This window comes from Mastigoproctus giganteus, chromosome 12, assembly GCF_048544385.1.
Source record: "Mastigoproctus giganteus isolate SK-2022 chromosome 12, ASM4854438v1, whole genome shotgun sequence".
NCBI lineage: Eukaryota > Metazoa > Arthropoda > Arachnida > Uropygi > Thelyphonidae > Mastigoproctus > Mastigoproctus giganteus.
Window position 1 is genome coordinate 136022671 of NC_143586.1, and position 19355 is coordinate 136042025.

The 19355-nt window shown below is 36.8% G+C and overlaps 1 protein-coding gene across 1 annotated transcript in view; it reads left to right on the forward strand.

Moving 5' to 3' along the window:
* The first annotated feature begins 3335 nt into the window (after positions 1–3335).
* The window catches only part of LOC150077446 (serine/threonine-protein kinase BRSK2-like), a 614186-nt gene continuing 598166 nt past the window's right edge, over positions 3336–19355 (forward strand). The window contains exon 1 of the mRNA XM_090386750.1: positions 3336–3601. Coding sequence (XP_090242876.1) covers positions 3508–3601 — 94 coding nt within the window. The 5' untranslated portion in view covers positions 3336–3507. The remainder of the gene's footprint in view (positions 3602–19355) is intronic.

Here is a 19355-nt window from a genome sequence, read left to right on the forward strand (position 1 = left end):
AAAGTATAAAGGCCGCCGTGGCCTAGTGGTCAGGCGTGCGGGTGCATAAGTACACGTGCCTTGAGTGACCGGGGTTCAAGACCGTGGCTGCTGAATACGGTGCTGTTTCTTGTAATTGTGAACTCCTCTGACCGTTTGGTCGTCCCGGAGTATAAACAGAAAAAATTATTTTATTTATAAGAGAAAAGGAGTAACTGAAAGATGGATCGTCAATGACGATATCTTGTGATATGTCATGCGTACCTTTTTTCTAGTTAAAACTAGAAATGTAAAAAGTATTACAATACTGAATAATGTTTAAATTTAATTCTGGTAAACTATGTTAAACTAGTTCTATCATGACGAGTACGCTTGATGGGTCACCTACTTTTGAAATCATTATTAAAAACTTATCCCTAGCAAGAAATATCCTTATGCCTATCATAAGGATATTTGCAGAGTTAAGGGGTATCTCTGCAAACCGAAGTTTTAATTGGAAATAAGTATTTTACAATCACATTAATCTAGAATATTTCTTAAGGGAAATGCTATTTATTTTCAGTTTCACACCATGTCAACTTGTCGCGGTGGATTCGCAAAATGATCGCTGTTACTGTAAAAGACATCTTCGTTGCAAAGCTTGCAAAAACGCCTGTTTAATAACTAATGATCATAATTCCTAATACCATATACAATGTGTCACAAAAGTCACTATTTATTTGGCTAAATAAGATGAATTTCATAAAAATGTCTAAATGACATGATTATACGCATATTTTTCTACAAAATATAGGTATTTACATTGTTCTACAACTTTTCATAATTTATTAATTATTTGTTTCTTTCCAGACCCAAATACACGTATATCTTTCTTTCTATACATTAAAATAATTTTACTCCTAGTGATATTTACTCAGCCAATGGGAGAGATGCGGGTTATGTGATAACACATAACAAATACTAAAATACGTAACAGAAGCTTGTTTTACTTTGATAAAACAAGCTTCTGTTTAAGCGTGGTCACACGCTATGTTTATTTAACACGACCACACGGTACCATTCTTGATTTCCATATGTAACGTATTTATGTAGTCATAGCAGAGGAAGAGACACACACAGTGTCGACAGCTTCTGTAAGTATTATTTTACTTTATCAAAAGAAGCGAGCGCAGCCCCCTAGTTCCCATTAAAACTTTTCTTTTTAAATTCGCCTTATTTAGCATAATAGATAGTGACTTTTGGGACACCCTGTATTTAGTTATCTCCTAATGCAGGAACAACTTTTATAGGAATGTTGACGGTCAGACGGCTTCGGGGGTTTTTTCCCATCTCCGCTTCAACTTTTATATCCGCTTCTTATTAAATTAACTATTTTTCATTTCCACATAAGAATAATAAAGGAAATTCGGTTAGTAATGTAAAGATGAAAACTCGCTACCCAAAATCAAACTCAACAATGGAGGCGAATGTCCAGAAAAGTTTCATTGAGATTTCAAACAAGATCCACCTTACAAAAGACTTAACTATTTATTTACACAGCTTGCACCCACTGGGCACATATACACTAAACTTTGGTGAGAAAGCTGAACATTACAGAGAATCAGCGCGAAGCAACAGTCTATATTAAAATATATAGAAAATTAGGACTGATGAAACAGAGTAAAACATTATTTCTTATACACAGATAGCATAAGCGTGTAATCAATGTAGTTGATTATTTAATACTTGAAGGAAATGGAACAGAGGACAAGCAAGTAAGTAAAGGTTGAGTGTGAGGGATAGGGCAGTGAGAAATAAGTTTTGTGACAAGAATTCAAGCTGGGTACAGTGATAAGTTCAAGACGAAATGGAGAATAAGCATCAGAGTTTATGATATCTTATAAAAAAGTCCATGCAGTCGTCTTCCGGAGCAATGATAGGTGATTCTGAATTGATGTAAAAATGCTTTGTAGTTTCAACTGTGAAAGGCAAAATGATTTCGAAATCACAGGAATTTAATGAATTTTATTTGAATTTTCGAAAGTTTATGAGAAAGGTATTCATGTTGCTGGGCCAAAATACACAATAATCAAAAACAGGAAGTAAAAGCTTCCTGTGGATAAGTATTATAACTTTATCACTCTTAAAAGACAGAAGTTATAAAGCGTTCTTGAGGAAGAACGCTTTATGAAACCGGGAAATTTGGACGTCAGATATTATGAGATCTATAAGGCGGATGAAGATGAGATCGGAATAAGACAGCTAAGTCCTTGATTGTATCAGTAATAGAATTTACAATATAATAATCAGTGATTTCTAAGGGTCGAAACGATTCCAGCGGAACAGGTTAAGAAACAAGTTATTTTTTCTGAGCTTGAGTTAGAAGGAATCAAAAACAGGACATGAGTTCATTAGCATAAGATGAAGATCAGAAAACTTTGTAAGGTTTAAGATTATCTGAATAAAATTGCCAAAGAAAATTAGAAGATAGACAGTGGCTAGATCATTAGTATAAACAGTAGATAGATCGTTAATATAAACAATAAAAAGCAGATCTATCCTATAAGAAGATGGAATCTGTTAAGTCGGTGGTAGTTAGACCACTCATTAACCACCTGCAATTTGCTCGGTGATATTCCAGTCCACTAACATTACAATAAATGTAGAAGTTAAACTTGGAAAATCATTTCACAGAGAGGTTACCATTAGTTGTAACCTTCAAAAACTGCTTTAACATGGAATGTATAACGGAACTTTGTTTCCACTCAAAGGTTACAATATTACAACTACTTGCGAGTAGACCTGACTAAATATAGAGAGAATCGATTTGGAACAAACTTCGATCTGGTATTGTGGAAGTGGGTATAGTTTGAATAAATTTAAGGAATGATTAGAGTTATAGTTAGAGAGAGTATACAGTTGAGGCAAGTACTTTTTTGTCTTTTGGCTGATGCTTCATAAGTTTGCTTTCTTGTATCACTTGCTACTACTAGCACTAATATGTCTCACAGTCATTCCATGAATTTGATTTTTTTTATTCTTATGTCTCTATATTTCGTGCAACATAGGATAACTTTAAGTCTACTAAGTTCACGTCTTTTATGAGTCCTAAATAGCGCCCATTTAATTTTATACTATTGCTTATATTTAACTTCAAAAATATCGACACCTGGTGGCCTGCAAATAAACATCTAACTACGTCATCCAGTTTTCTAGCTATCTTCACAAGCTCACCTGATTTTAGCTATGGCCTACTACGATTAGATAGGTGTTCGGACTGAGCATGCGCCTGTTAATCGATCAATACCACTACATCTATCCTAGGCTCTGGGTTCACAGCCGAACACGAACGCCATCATCATCAGCAGCAGCAAAGCTCGCGAACCCTTGTCAGAAAGTACCCGGATTTGTTAGCAGCTCGACCGTCTGCCTCTGGTCTAACATGGCGAACCCAAGAAGGATATTACGGTTGCCGGAATGTACACGGACGCTGAAGTAACGTTAGTGTTTCCTGTATAGTGTGTTCTTAGGATATCTTAGTGGGCTACGATGTCATCTCATCGCTCCACGCCCCCGGACATCCACCACTACCAGTACGTGGGGCCATACAGGCTGGAGAAGACCCTGGGAAAGGGACAGACAGGTAGGCCTAACTTCCGTTGGTCGTCAAGTGCGGCGCGCGCTTGAATGCACTACCTTCGGCCTAGGGTTGATGGGAACATAACGTCATATTTTCTGTGTATGTGCACCGTGTGCAATTAACGACTGAGATATATCTTATTAGAATTCTATAATCCGCAGTTAAGTAACCATTAAGAATAAAAGATGAATAAGTTTATTTTCTACTATAAAAAAGTCAATTGTTGTTTAATGACATAGTCTAGGACAAAATACTGCAGTGTACCAATATGTACGCTAATTACTGGTTATAAAAAATATTTGCTTGCAACACTTATTACTAGAATATATCCAATTGATGTTTTAAATTTTGGTAACTGTTTTTATGATATGTAAAACTCCTTCAGTTATGTTTTCTGTGCGTTTACGCTAATGAGAGACAACTTGAAAATTGAATAATTGCTATTAATATCTATGTTTACTCCCTCTAGCACCTCAAAGCTGCTGCAGTCTATGAACTGTTATAGCTATTTGACTACCCTTATATTACACACAAACTATCTAACTACACTTATATAAAGAAATTAGGTGCACTTCAAAATTTTATCAAACAGACTACTGTATTATTATTACGTCCGTTATTTCTTAAAAGCTCAAAATTTTTTACAAGCTAAAGAGAAACTTAAAGATTGTAAAGATTTTATTCAAATATACATAAATACAAAATCGTATTCACTAAGATTAAAAGTTGTTAAATAATTAGTCTATGCAAAAACTGATTTACTACGGCCATTGTAGTTGTATACGTTGTGAAACGATTACTATGAATAGTGTTGATGTTAATTTATGCTTGCAATATTTTCTTTGTATGATTCCATATTTTCAATTAGAATATGGACCTTTTGCAAATAGATTTCTAAATAATCTTTTTTCAGACGTTAGTGGTTATAATACAAGTACAATTATATTAAATGCAGTAATCAGGGATAAATATGCAATTAACTCACCTACTAAAGAGAAAATTACTTCTTGCCATATTTATTCATATATCCTTTGAATGTCGCTTCCCATAACAGCAGAAAGGCTTTGCAGCTAAACTACAGAATATCTAACTACTGCATATACAGCTTCTATGAACGCTTCTATACAGCTTCTGTTTCTTCTGGAAAAAAAAAAAAAAAAAAAATCTAAATTTAGTTGAATGGGTTAGAGGTTAATCATGGGACTTACTTTACATACAATCGAAAATAATAGATTAGAATTAATACGTTGTTTTCGATTATATTCAACTATAAAATTAAAAACAGATTTAAAATAAAATTAACAATAACAGAAGTAATGAACTGATAATACAGTATGGCCTCCTAAATCCGGAAAGCTCTAGACCGAAAAAATGCCGAATTTTTAAAAATTCGGTTTTTTTTTTTTTTTTTTTTTAAGGTTAGGTATATATATTCATTAAGACAAAATGTTAACCCGTGTTACCGGATTGGTATTGGCCCAGTGGGAAACTTACTTGCCTAAGAAGTCGCGGGGATATGGGTGTTCCGATTGTTCAGTATTTTTAATTATAATGCGATATGATTTCAGCAATCGAATCGCCTTAAAAGCTAAATACAGACAACTGTACTATTACGTACTATAGTGTGAACTAGTACTGAATATCTCGTAAAATGAATGATTTTATGCGTCGCAAATACATAATAATAACATACAGTCTAGGAAATATGAAAAACAGAAAGAAATCTGTGTTTGGAATTTATTAATGGAACGTAATGCAAATATCCGGTACCTCCGGTTCTTCTTTTTAATTCCGACCGCCCAATTTTAAACTTTATGTGTGTGTGTGTAAATATGCGTTTTACCGATATATTTCTAAATAGTAATTCTGTAAATAGAATTGTTGCAGAAGGTCTTCAATAAAGCATTAATAATATGGAACTCTGAAATAAATGGCAAACTCCCGAAATCATAACGTTTAATATATGCTGAATAAGATGAAAGCACTCCTATACATATGAACAATGTGTAATACCAGGTTGTCACGATTTCGGTATAGTCTGTGTACGCTTGCTTTTGGATAGAGTTGAAATATAACTGTACACTATTAAGCGAATTTCTTTCTCTCTTCCAATTATTTTCGCCAAAAATATTGAAATTATTATTAAAGTTAAATATTTTCTTACACACTTCTGGATAACAGAAAACTTCTAAATTCAAAAATTTTAACATAAACTGTGTAATAACGCTAATCAGCGATGAAGGAGAAAAAGGACATATTTATGTGAATAGGGCTTTTCAACAGACTCTCCTTACTCTAGTGGATTTGAGTGGCATGTACAAAGAGAAATGGGAAGAGAAACACTTTTCCCAATTTTTTTTTTAAATTGACTGAGAGGGAAACACATTTTAAGTTTAAAATAATAAAACTGGAATTCAAATTTTTTAAAATTTCTTCGTGTTTGTTTTGATGTTCAGTATACGTATAAGGAATTTTGATCTTTCCTCTACAAGCAAAACAGTTTGAAACTAGGTGAGTGGCCCACCTTTCTTGTTACCACTAAAATTTGTAGTGTAGATGAAATGCTTCAAATTAAAAAATTTGTAGCATTTCATCCAATAAGGACGACGGTGATTTACAAAAAATCAAGTATTTCTGTCATGAACCATTACTCCGCTAAAATACTATCGGCGTACAGCTTTAAAAATATTTTAAAATGTTATTTTTATTTCTGAAGATGACTTCTGCTATTCCCGGTGAATAAAACTGGTTTCAAACCATACCAGTGCAGTAGAGTGCCTTTCGGTATGATTAAGTGTGCATTTAGTATTTAAATATAATAATGAAAACCCCGTAATTTTTTACTGGCATTTAATCTAAGTTTAGTGTAGTTGCAAGCAATTTTACAAGTGAAATGGGGATTTGAATACTTTTCCTGTATTTACTGAAATAAGAGATTTATATAATACCTTAGGACTAGTCATGTTAGCATATGTAATTTTAAAGCTTTTTTTTGTAAGAAACAGTTTACATGAAGTAGTCGTGGGCCAAACTAGTCAGAGGTGTTTAGTAAATTATGTTCGGAACAACAAATGGTTATAAATAATAATTCTATTAGGTACAATATGTATGAAATTATTTACTATTCATTCCAAGTAGGAGATACATCACAGAAAATGGTTCGCAACTGGGGAGGAACAGGTCCACATTTGTAGCAGTGGGGTGACATTCATTTTCAAAACACTAACACTACGGATATTTTCCATAGTTAAAATCAGAAGCAAATAAGTTACAAACTTTATTTGATAAAGCTGATACAGATCGTATTTAAAATTTATTCTGAGCATGACTGAACTGACTGGAAATAATACCCGTACTTAAGGGTGTTACGTCATTTCAGGTAATACGCCGAACGATTTACTGGAAATCTAATATATCGAATAATTTTCTCTCACAGGAATACTTGTTGTTATAGCATACAAATTCCCCTCTGTTTTTCTGACAAATTCTTTTAATAAAATAATAAATAAATAAATATTCATTTATTGCAAATACAGCAAGCCACGCCCATCACAGCACATGGCTAGGGGCAGGTAAAATACAACGGGAATGAATAAAATAATCGAGTATATGTACATAGCATTTTATATAGATATTAACAATGCCTAGGAATTTTAGTTATGAATTTAAAAAAAAATTGCAGAACAGGACAGGACATTTTGGCTTTCAGTTGCAATTACTGGGTTGGATTATTTTTCTTCATTTTATCGGAGATCTGACTCCTGTTGATTAACCTGTTGCAATCAATGTTGTGATGATTTAAGAGGTGAAGAGATGCATTGGGGAACATTCTGTCCATTTGTTTGAGCCTGGAGAGGTTGGATTTGAATTGCTGGTTTCTTGAATTTTCCCTGTTGGGGATAGCTATTATATTGGCTAAGTTTGGTGAATCGCATTCAGAGGTGATTTTGCAAGAAGCATGACTCCAGACTCGTTGATCATCTGTTGCAGAGGCTTTGTTTTTAGGTTTTTTATAAAACTGTTGCCTGGATATTGTATGGGGAAAACGAAGCTTACTATTGAGCCATCTAAGAACCCAATATTCTAGGGCAAGGAATTTCTTGACGGTTACTTGAGGAGCACCAGACCAGATTTCGGAAGCATAGGACAGAATGGGAAAGATGCATCTTTAAGTAAATTTCATTAGACTAAAGTTCAGCTGAACAAAAAATAAATTCGATTTTATGATTAGATGCATTGGTTTCACATGTGCCTAAAATTTCCTATCTTAGACCTACTTCACTTATATACAAAATTGAACAATACAAGATTGTACTTACTGACTCTTAAGAGTAGCTACAAAAACCTCCTTTTCTCATGTAATTTTTCAAATTTCTTCTAACAATAGGAAAATATTATGATATATGAAAGCTTCAAGAAGGTAAAATTTTTATTGGCGTACTTTCCATATCTCTTTTTGCATATTCCACTCCAAACTTTAATTAATTTTGTAAAGGTCGGAGCATAAAAAAGGAAGAAAGAAATGGAATATGAATATCGAGTATAATTTTTGATTTCCAATTAATGTGTTAATCTCCGTAGCATCTCGAATATGATCTGTACTGGAAAAAGCTAGGATACGTTACATAAGGAAACAATTACAGAACGGATTTTTAATTTTTTTTTCAATGCAACCAAAAGTATTTCTATCAGAACAAATGAAAGAAATTTCACTCATTTTTAGAAGAAAAAATATTTTGTATTAAAGAAATTTAAATGCTCTAATGCTTAATACAAGGTTTAGTGGAGCGAAGGAGTGAGTTCAGGTCCTTATTTAATATTACTCTATCACCTGATTGACTTTTAAAGCCAAAGACAGATTCATAGCTTTATTATCATACAACATTTAATACCACAAGTATAAAAATATAGCCATTTCCAAATCAATGATATTATTCAGTCAGATAAAACTATCTTATATAAAAAAGTTATCCCTGAATAAATATGCGTTTAAAACAACTATTAAAATTAAGAACCTTACATTTCATTAAGCCCTGAAAAACAAACTAGTATTACAAATTGAATAAGAGAATTGAATTGGAAATACTAATGGTACAAACATCTGCACCAGTTCTACAAGATTACAGGGTAAGTTGTTTCTACTGTTAATGACCCTCTGGCTTAAATAAATGTTCTTAGATTCCGTCTATACCATCTGTCCTCAATATAAATACCTGATGTCTGTTCTCTGCAATCTTAAAATTTAACTTCTTTAGTGGTTAAAGTTTTGTCAACAGCTTAATTTCTGCAATATTTTGTTAACATAAATTTTGTAATATATTGTAAATTTCAATTTCGTAATCTTTCTGAAGTTTAACATTTTACTTAAATAATGGTTGCTGCAAGATCCATTCACAATACAAATACCAGGGATATCGGTACTCAAACTGATATGCCTGCGGCATTTCCGGTGTGAGTCATGACTTCGTCGTTTGTATAGCCTGTGACTTATATTCTAAGGCCACCGAAAATTGGGAATGACGAGTTCCACAGTATGTATGCATAATATATTTAGGAAAGATAGGGACAATAGAAGGGGTGGAGGGATCATGCTTCTTATCAAAAGCAAAGAAGCTTTTGCTTCTTTTCTTTCGCGAAAAGAGCTTTTGCTGAGTCTGAAGTTACGTCTGCCAGCATAGAATCTGTGTGGTGTGAGTGAGATGGAGGTAAAGGAATAATGAGAGTGGGAGTAATCTACAGAGCAGAAGATTGTGAAGAATATGGCGAGAGTCCCTACATATAGATGGAATGGTCAAACAAGCGTGAGTGACTTATTATGGGTGACTTTAACCTGACCCAGATTGACTGGAATAAGTGGAAGGGAAACTCACGATGGGGAATTTAAAAAAAAAAAAAAAACTTAGATGATTATAATGTGTACCAGCATGTTAGAGAAAGGGGTGAAAATATTCTTGACCTCATCATTACTAACGATTCAGATGACATCACGGGGCTTAAGGTAGAGGAACCATTGTCAGGAAGTGACCATGTTGGAAGAAATATGTTGCAGTAGCTAAAAGGTAAAGGAAGAAGTTTTAACTGCAGAAGAGGGGGCTTTGACAATTTAAGGCACTATATAGCATCCATGAATTGGGCAGGCAGATTGCAAATACATTTAAATTATAGACTACTTTTAAAGAAAAAAAATCACAGAAGCCAAGAACGCATATATACCTTTAAGAAAATAATGAAGGAGAATGGATGACTGCGGAGCTGGCCGGTCAAATAGAGCAAAAAAAAAAAAAAAAAAAAAGAGATAGCATGGGACAGTTACAGAGCGATGAAAAGTACAGAAGTCTACAGTAGATAGAAGTTGATCTGTAACAGTATCACTGCATATGGGCCTCGGGCCTGGAGGCACACACAGGATGAAGCTGTTAATATATGTAATAAGTACCAGAAATAAGGTTACGGAGGCCACAGCTGCGTATGAGAAAGTTTTGTCTAAGAGGGCAAAGAATGGGAACAGTAATTTTTCATATACGTGAATACAACAAAGAAGACAGCTAATCAGATCGGACCTTGTGCACTGGGTGTGGGAAAGTCTTAGATAACCTAGCTGATGTTGCGGATGAATTGAATAGCTACTTTGCATCGGTCTTTACTGAAGAAAGGCCCTTCATGCTGAGAAGAGGCTGTACGATTGAGGCTGAGCCATATGAAATTAGTGATGTCGTGAGGGATGTGGGTTCCCTCAAGGATTGTTTCTTGGACCACTGTTGTTTCTCATTTTCATAAGTGAGATCGACGCAGGGATAGAAGGCGTGATGTGAAAAATTTCAGACGAAGTAAAGCTTGGTAGGGTGCTTAATGGTTCAGTGCCCGGAAGCACTCCTTCTTGAAGTGACTTAAGAGAAGATCAGAGAGGTGGCAACTATGTTTTAATGCTCCTAAATGTCTTACACTTGTGGAATAGCAAGCCCCCAAATAAATTATACACTTTGTGGGGTTTAATTAAAAATAATGGAGGAAAAGGATCTGGGAATTACGATACGAGCAGATATGAAGTTTTCTGAACAGTGTAAACAGGCAGCCAGGAAAGCAAATGGTGTCCTATCGATTATTTATCGAACTTATCCTGTAGAGGTAGGGAGGTCATAATCCCACTGTATAATGCATTTGTAAGACCACATTTGGAATATTGTGTTCAAGTATGGAGACTTCATCTAAAAAAAGATACTGAGCTCCTTGAAAGAGTTCAAAGACAAGCAACTCGAATGGTGAGATCGGCAAAAGGATGAATGTACAAAGAAAGACTCCGAGTTTGTGGGATACAGAGCTCGGCAACCAGGCACCTGAGAGGTGACCAAACAGGTTCATAATGCTCTGACAGGGATTAGTTGTTGTTTTTGGTTTTTAGGAGCATCAGCAACTAAGGCCATATTGCTCCGGGGCTATGCGGTGGTCATTCCCTGACCTTTCCGCATCCTCCGTATTTGGTAGTCACGGGCTTGAACCCCGGTTTAATCAAGAAGCGTGTGCTACGCACTGCTGCTCCTGTCCACCTGGCTACGGAGGCGGTACAGGGATTAGTAAAATGAATGAAGGTAGAATTGTTACTGTCATGTGCATTATAGCCTAAGTTGCTGATGCACCAACAAATCTAACAACAATTCACTGTTATAAAGAATTCCAGAACTAGGGGGCATACATTCAGATTACAGGGATTGAGGTATAGATTAGATTATAGGAAGGAAGTTTTCTTTTAGTCAGCGAGACGTTGATCGCTGGAACAAGTTGCCCTCACAGGCTGTTGAAGCTGACAGTTTGAATAGATTCAAAGGTTAACTGTATAATTAGCTATGTGAGGAAGAAAGCATATGATCTGTATTTTTATTATCTTCTTGGTGGGTTTTTTTTTGGCAGTGTAGCAAAAGCCTGTGGCTTCCTTGCACTATATGGCGAATACTATCACAGGCAATCCCCTTATAACACGGTACTTCTACAACACGGTTTCGCTCTAACACGATTGATAAAGTGCGGAAATCCTCACACAACACGGTTAGAGAATTTTAGCAACCTCGCATAACACGGTATTTTTGAGCTTTGTGCAGGGAAAAACTCTGCTATTACGTTGGACGTAATTTTTCAACATTTCCATTCTTTTTTATGAATCCCAGCTTTTGGCTAGCTAATCGTTATGCAAAAAAAAAAAAAAAAAACTGGGAAATCGCCGTGTTAGGTTCTGTGCTATTGAACTTGTGGAAAAATCTGGATTTCAAAGTATTGTTATTATTCGATAACGTGCCAGGCCAACCAAAAGATTTAAGTTATCTAAACGTTGAAATAATGTTCCTACTACCTTACAACATCTTTAATCAGATCAAGCATTATATTTACCTTTGGAACTCATTACATCAGAAAATCGTTACAATGGATTTTGGAAAAAAATTAATTCCGAATTGAATTGATGGAAAACTGAAGTGATGGAGGCATGTAAACATTTTCATTTGTGGACTGTATCGGAATCATACTTTATCGCTCAAAGAAGTAAAACTATTAACATTAAATGCGTGTTGGAAAAATGTATGGCCAGAGTCAGTTAATATGGTCGAACAGACAGAAAACGGAATCTATGTGGTAATAGAATTTGCTAAGTCGGTAGGAGGGGAAGGTTTTGATGATATGACTACTGAAGCCCTCGTGGGTAGCACAGTTGGTAGAATCGCCGTCACCCCACCCAGGTGGAAAACACCAAAGCTCGAATCCCGTCGATTACGGGAGGAATTTTTATGGGTATTTTTTACAACGTGGCTGAGTTAGTCGGTCTCAGGCGGGGGTAGCATCGTTTTTTTTTTTCTCTCCAGGAAACTAGGGTTTTTCGTCCAGAAAAATATAAAATCGACCTCAGAAAACACAGGGCAACAGCCTTAGTCGCCGATGCTCCTTAAAAAAAATAAATAAAAAAAATGATTACTGAAGACGTTCAAGAATTACTGGTAGAAAAAGAGGCTGGCGAAGCGGATTTGGTGGAAATGGCATCAGGGACAAATCAAATCAATTCAGAGGATGATAGCGCACCAAATTTTAAACTAAAAACTTAAAAACTATACAGAAAGGCAAAGTTAGCGGAGCAATCAGAATCTTATTTTTTTGAATTCAGATACTTCGACTGAAAGGAGTCCAAAGTTCAAAAGGGAGCTTCAAAAATGCTTAGTTCCATACGATGAAATTACAAAGATCTATCAAGCAAAAGCAAACAAACCCAAATTAATGATTTTTTTAAAGAGAGCAGAAGATACACAAAATATAGAATGGTGTATTTTTGTCAATTTCGTTAACGAAATGGTGTATTTTTCTTAGCTCTTGGAACGTAACCTCCCTTTTTGTACTGGTTCTTAGTCCCGCATAACATGGTTTCGCACTACACGAGATTCATAGGAACCCAACTATCGTGTTATGAGGGTTACCTGTATTATTATTTATCTGTGGAAGAACAGATATTTTCATTTTTTAATTTACTCTAGCCATTTAAAATCTTAAATACCTTGATCTAATCCCCAAACTTACGTCAGGTTTTCGAGACTGCAGCTCACGAAACGGAAGTCAGTTGTTTCTTTCCACAGGACTATCTGCTCGGGTAGCATAGTAGTTTTAATCACCATCCGCCCCATACCGGGCAGAAAAGGCCCGGTTTCGAATCAATGATGCGAAGAACTTTTATGGGCTTTTTTTCTCTCCGTAGCTGAGTTAGTCAGTCTCGTGGCAATCAAGGTTCCCCCCACGGAAACACGGATTGTTCATCCAGCAAAACAGGCAATTCGACTGAAGAATACAAGCAATTTCTGGACATATTACACTGGGTGCTCTCTCTCTCTCTCTCTCTCTCTCTCTCTCTCTCTCTCTCTCTCTCTCTGTGTGTGTGTCAATAAGCAACCCTGGTTACTATTAGCTGCCTTTTTTCCCTAGAAGATCTAGGTCCTTCCGAAAATAGGTCTCCAAGCCGGTTATACAATCCTCGTGTGCACTAACGAAGGTTTTATATAACGGAATAATTACGTCTCTTTCTTTACAAGCAAAACTTGTACATTATTGAGAAATCACACAGATGTCTCTAACGCTGAGAGAATTTTATGTACAACTGTATAATTATTCATCAGTCGTTGTCGTTAACTACTGCCTTATTATTGCTCCCAAAATGAAAGGATGCAATTAAATTGCCAAATCATTAAACCAAATGTCATAAAGCGGAAAACCAAAACACCACAGTCAAAACGCCGAATGGTTCGAAATTCCGAAAATTGAAAATGCAGATATGATCAAAAAACTTATGGAAACACCAACTGGCCAGAACAACAAAGTTAAAATGCCGACAGTCTATAAAACATTAAAATGCCAACCAGTCGCAATGATATCAGTAATGGCCGCATGGTGCAAGAAAGCCTATGGCTTATGCTGCATCAGCCAAAAAAAAAAAACAAAAAACCGAATAAAACAATGATAAAAAAAAATAATAATAATTAATAAAAGAAAATGAAATTAAACCTATTATCCTATGCGCTTCCCTGACCCGAAGGTACTATCCAGATGAGCTTTGAATTTCCCCAAACTGTCAGCTTCTACCACCCATGTAGGCAACTTATTCCAGTAATTTATAACTCGCTGGCTAAAATAAAACTTCCTGCAGTCCAATCTAAACATTTCCCCCCGTAACTTGAATTTATGTCCCAGCATCATTTATAATCTTGAAAATTTCGTCCTCATTCATTTTATTGATGGCTCTCAGAGTCTTAAGCACCTCAATCAAATCTCCTCTAAGGTGTCTAGTTTCCAAACTCTGCAACCCACATATTCGAAGTCTTTCTTCATAAGGACGCCTTTCTGCCGATCTCACCAGGCGGGTTACCAGTCTTTGCACCCTTTCAAAAGCTCGATGTCTTTCTTTAGGTGCGGTCTCCATACTTGAACACAGTATTCCAAGTGTGGTCTAGCATAAGCCTTATATAATGGGATTATCACATCCCTATCTCTACTTGTAAAATTTCGATCGAACACCATGGGCCTTCCTTGCAACCTGTTTACAATGTTCAGAAAATTTCATGTCTGACCGTATCGTAACACCCTTTGCTCCAGTACTGGGTTTAGTTGAACTCCACCAAGTGAATAAGTTATTTTGGAATTACTGTTTCCCAGGTGTAATACCTTACATTTTGTTGGATTAAAGCATAGCTGCCATTTTTCTGACCATTCCTGAAGTCTATCTAGGTCTCTCTGAAGAAACTTGGCTTGACAGTGATCATTAACTACTCTACCAATTTTAACATCTGCAAATTTAGACATCACGCCCTCTATCCCTTCAACGATGTTGTTCATAAAAATTAAAAACAACAGTGGTTCTAATACTGATCCTTGGGGAACCCACTTCTGATATCAACCCAATCTGAGGAATAGCCATTTATCACAACCCTCTGCTTCCTGCTCTGAATCCATCCTGCTATACATCTAGGGATTTTCCCAGTGATTCCAACCTGTTCCAGCTTATAAAGAAACCGCTCATGTTGGACTGAGTCAAAAGCTTTGCTGAAATATAAATAAACAATGTCAAAATTATTCCCTAAATCCAGCTCGTGAGTGACCCTTTCAAAATAGTGAACCAGATTTGTTATACATGATTTTCCCTTTAGAAAACCATGCTGAGTATCCTTGAGAATTTCAGTTCTATCTATATGATCCTGAATTCCACCCTTGATCACTGCCTCCATGGTTTTCCCTACCACTGAAGTCAGACTGACAGGTCAATAATTTCCCACTTCAGTCTTAGAGCCACCCTTATATATAGGAGATACACTGGCACTTTTCCAATCCAATGGAATCTCCCCAGAGTCTAGTGATGCTCGCATAATTAGACTCACTTTCCGCCTCCCTTAAGATTATAGGATATATTCCGTCAACTCCAGGAGCCTTACTTGCCTGGAGGCTCGAAAGTTTTTTTTCATACATAATCTTGCGAGATTTCAATATCATTAATTACATATTTTTCAACTTCGCTCCCACAATTTCCCACTGCCACAAAAGGTTTTTCATTTGTAAATATCGATGCAAAATAATTGTTGAGTTCATCTGCAACAGCAGCTGGTGTATTTAATACTATCCCCTTTTCCCTTACGTAAAGGTCCGATCTGGTTTGTCCTGCTCTTCTTGGCATTTATATATGTGAAGAATTCCTTATCCCCCCCTCCCCCCTCTTTGCTAGTGATTTCTCATAAACTGCATTTGCCTGTAGAAGCTTTTCTGTGGCTCTATTGCAGATAATCCTGTAGCTGTTATAGGCTTCGGTACTTTTTATTGCTCTGTAACCTTTCCATACCACCTTTTTTTGCTCAAGTAATGTGGCAACTTCACTATTCATCCAACTTAGAACTCTCCTCGTGGAGTATTTTTTAATGGTAAATACGCATTCAAGGCATCTGTGTTTAATGTTTAAAAAGCATACCACAGTTCAATTGTATTCATTCTCTGCGCGATATCTGCCCAGTTAAGAGAGGCCATGTAGTACCTTAAGGCATCATAATTTCCTTTTCTGAAATTAAAACCCATTCCTTTGCCTTTAACAGGGCTAACAGTAGAGGAACCACTAGCAGGAAGTGATCACGGAGTTCTACGGTTGATGATGATGAAAGAGGTAGCAGTAGTAGGTAGCAACGGAATCTCCCCAGAGTCTAGTGATGCTCGCATAATTAGTCTCACTTTCCGCCTCCCTTAAGATTATAACATGTTGATACAAATAACAGTCGTCTCGTTGATTTAAAAATTTTGTTCCCCATGTCGAGTTTCCTTCCCATTTACTCCAATCAATTAGAAGCAAGCAAATTGAAATCACTCATAATAAGACATTGACACTTACTTGCCCATTCTATTTGCATGTAGAGGCTTTCGTCATAATCTTCACAATCACCTGGTCTGTAGATTACTCCTACTCGCATTATACCTTTGTTTCCAAGTATCTCACACCATATAGATTCTATACTAGCATGTGAAACATTTGAATCCGGGTAAGCTATCGTCGCACTCAGGCTGCTTTTGATAAGAAGCATCACCCCACCACCCCTTCTATCTACCCTATCCTTCCTAAATACATTATACAAGCCGTACTGAAACTCACCATCCCCAATTACCGGGTGGCACCACGTCTCCGTAAGCCCTATTATGTCCGCGTTACTTGTTTTAACCATCAGTTCGAATTCGCTCATTTTATTGACGATACTTCTAACGTTACTATATAAACAATTAAGACACTGTTCTTGTATATTTAACAACCCTAACCCTTGAAGTTTTTTAGGCTCGCTTCCCTGGCATTAGCTACCCGCTCACTTGAAACGTTTCTGCCCCCAGAACATCCAGCTAATATGTCCAGTTGGGGTAACAGATAACTCTTGAGGTATGTGCAAGAGTTACTTTGACCAATATTATCAGATAAACGCGTGCCAGTATTACCCACATACCCCCTAACTAGCAGTTTCCCTGAACCTTTAAGGTATCCTCAATAATACTGGCAAAAACGTTTGCACCACCTTTGTTTAAGTGTAACCCGTCTCTACAAAACAAATTCCTTCTAACTACAAGTATGGGCCATGCTGATAGAAATTTCCCCCCTAAAGCCTTGCAGAGTCCTTCAAGTCTTGAGTTAATCCACAAGGCTTTTAACATATAATCCCTCCTATCGTGTTTGGGCAGAATTGCAGACACAGACATTGTGGCCTAGTTCGCAGCATTTCCTCAGCATGTCCTGTATTTTTCCAATAAATCGTCAGATCGTGTACGTTTAATGTCATTAGTCCCCACATGAATAATATTCTCTTTGCCCTCCTTAAAATCTGACAATCTGTTGGTGACATCATTAATAGTTGCTCCCGGCACATACCCTGGTTCTACTCTACCTATCCTTATTTAAAAAAATATATTCATGTTTCCCTGACAATGCAGTCTCCTAATAAAACAAAGTCCTTTTTAACCAGAGTAGTTTGCAGTTGGTTTTTCTGTTTTGAGGCCCGAAAAAGGTGTGCATCACTTGATAGATTGCTGAAGTCTTGAGTCCCTGACGAGTTTCCAGATGCATTATTCTGGAGGGCAAGCACCCGTTTTTTCAGTGACTGAAATTGTTCCATCAGGGCACAAAATTGTAATTTAAGATCGGTGCACTCCTTATATCGATCACAAAGAAAAGAATCCCCAGGTTAGGTATGATTAGTCACCAGGTCGACCTTGGGAAAAAAAAAAAAAAAAAAACTTTCCACAGGTTCCGCAACGGATTAAATCATGACTCACCCGTAAATCGCCATCGGCTATTTCCGTGTGAGTCACGATACCCTGTTACGTGTTTTAGCATTAGTAGAGACATTTGATGCAAGAAAGCAAGCTTATGCAGCATCAGCCAAAAAAAAAAGAAATAAATAAATAAAAAATAACCACTTCCACTTCACCCCTCTGTTCGTTCGAAATACCTGTCCAGCTGAGCCTTAAACTTATTTAGGCTATCAACTTCCACGACAAGGGATGGAAGTCTGTTCCACCAACCAACCAACCACACGCTGGCTAAAGGCAAATTTCCTCACGTCTATCCTACATCCGTCTTTCCTCAATTTGAATTTATGCCCTCTCAGGTGATTATTCTGAGCAAGAAGAAGAATCCCACCAGCATTGAGCATGTTCAAACCATTCAAGGCTTTATACACCTCTATCAGATCACCTCGCTGGTGCCTAGTCTCCAGACACTAATTTGCAAAACTTAAGCCTTTCTTCGTAAGAGCACCCCTTTGTTCCATTCACTAATCTTGTTACCCTTCTCTGTACTCGTTCCAGCATCTCTACATCCTTCTTGAAATGAGGCCTCCAGACCTGTATACAGTACTCTAGGTGTGGCCTGACCTTTGCCTTATACAAGGGAATAATCACCTCCTTATCGCTGCTAGAAAAATTCCTATATATCATCGACAATACACCATGAGCTACTCTTGCAGCCCGTCTGCACTGCTCAGAAAACTTCATATCTGCCTGCACAACCACCCCCAGGTCCCTTTCATTCTCTACCACTGCAGTACCACAGAGTTGATACGTTGCTCTGGGGTTGCTGTTTCCCATATGTAGTACTGTACTTTACATTTGTCAATGTAAAACTTCATTTGCCACCTCTCAGCCCATCTGCTCAACCTTTCCAGATCCTGTTGCAGTAGCATAGTGTCAGTAGTGCCCTTGACAACCCTGCCAACCTTCGTATCGTCTGCAAACTTGGACATTAAAAGCTTGATATACTACCATCAATATCATTTATAAATACAGAAAACAATAATGGACCCAATACCGAGGGATTCCACTAATAACATTAGTCCACGATGAGCAGTGTCCATTGATTACCACTCTGTCTTCTCCCCCTCAACCACCCCTTTATCCATAGCAGCAATTTGCCTCCAATGCCACACTGCTCCAATTTGTGCAGCAGTCTTCCATGTGCAACAGTATCAAAAGCCTTTCTAAGATCCAAGTATATAATATCAAAGTTATTCCTTGCATCCAGTTCTTCTGTGATATTACATCATAGTATTGCATCATAGTATCCAATCAAATTGGTCAGGCAAGACTTCCCCTTAACAAAACCATGCTGTGTCTGAGCTATAACTGAAGTCTTGTCTAGATGATCCTGCAGTGCTTCTTTAACCAGGGCCTCCATTAATTTTCCGGGAACAGAAATTAAACTAACAGGTCTATAATTACTTGTGTCGCC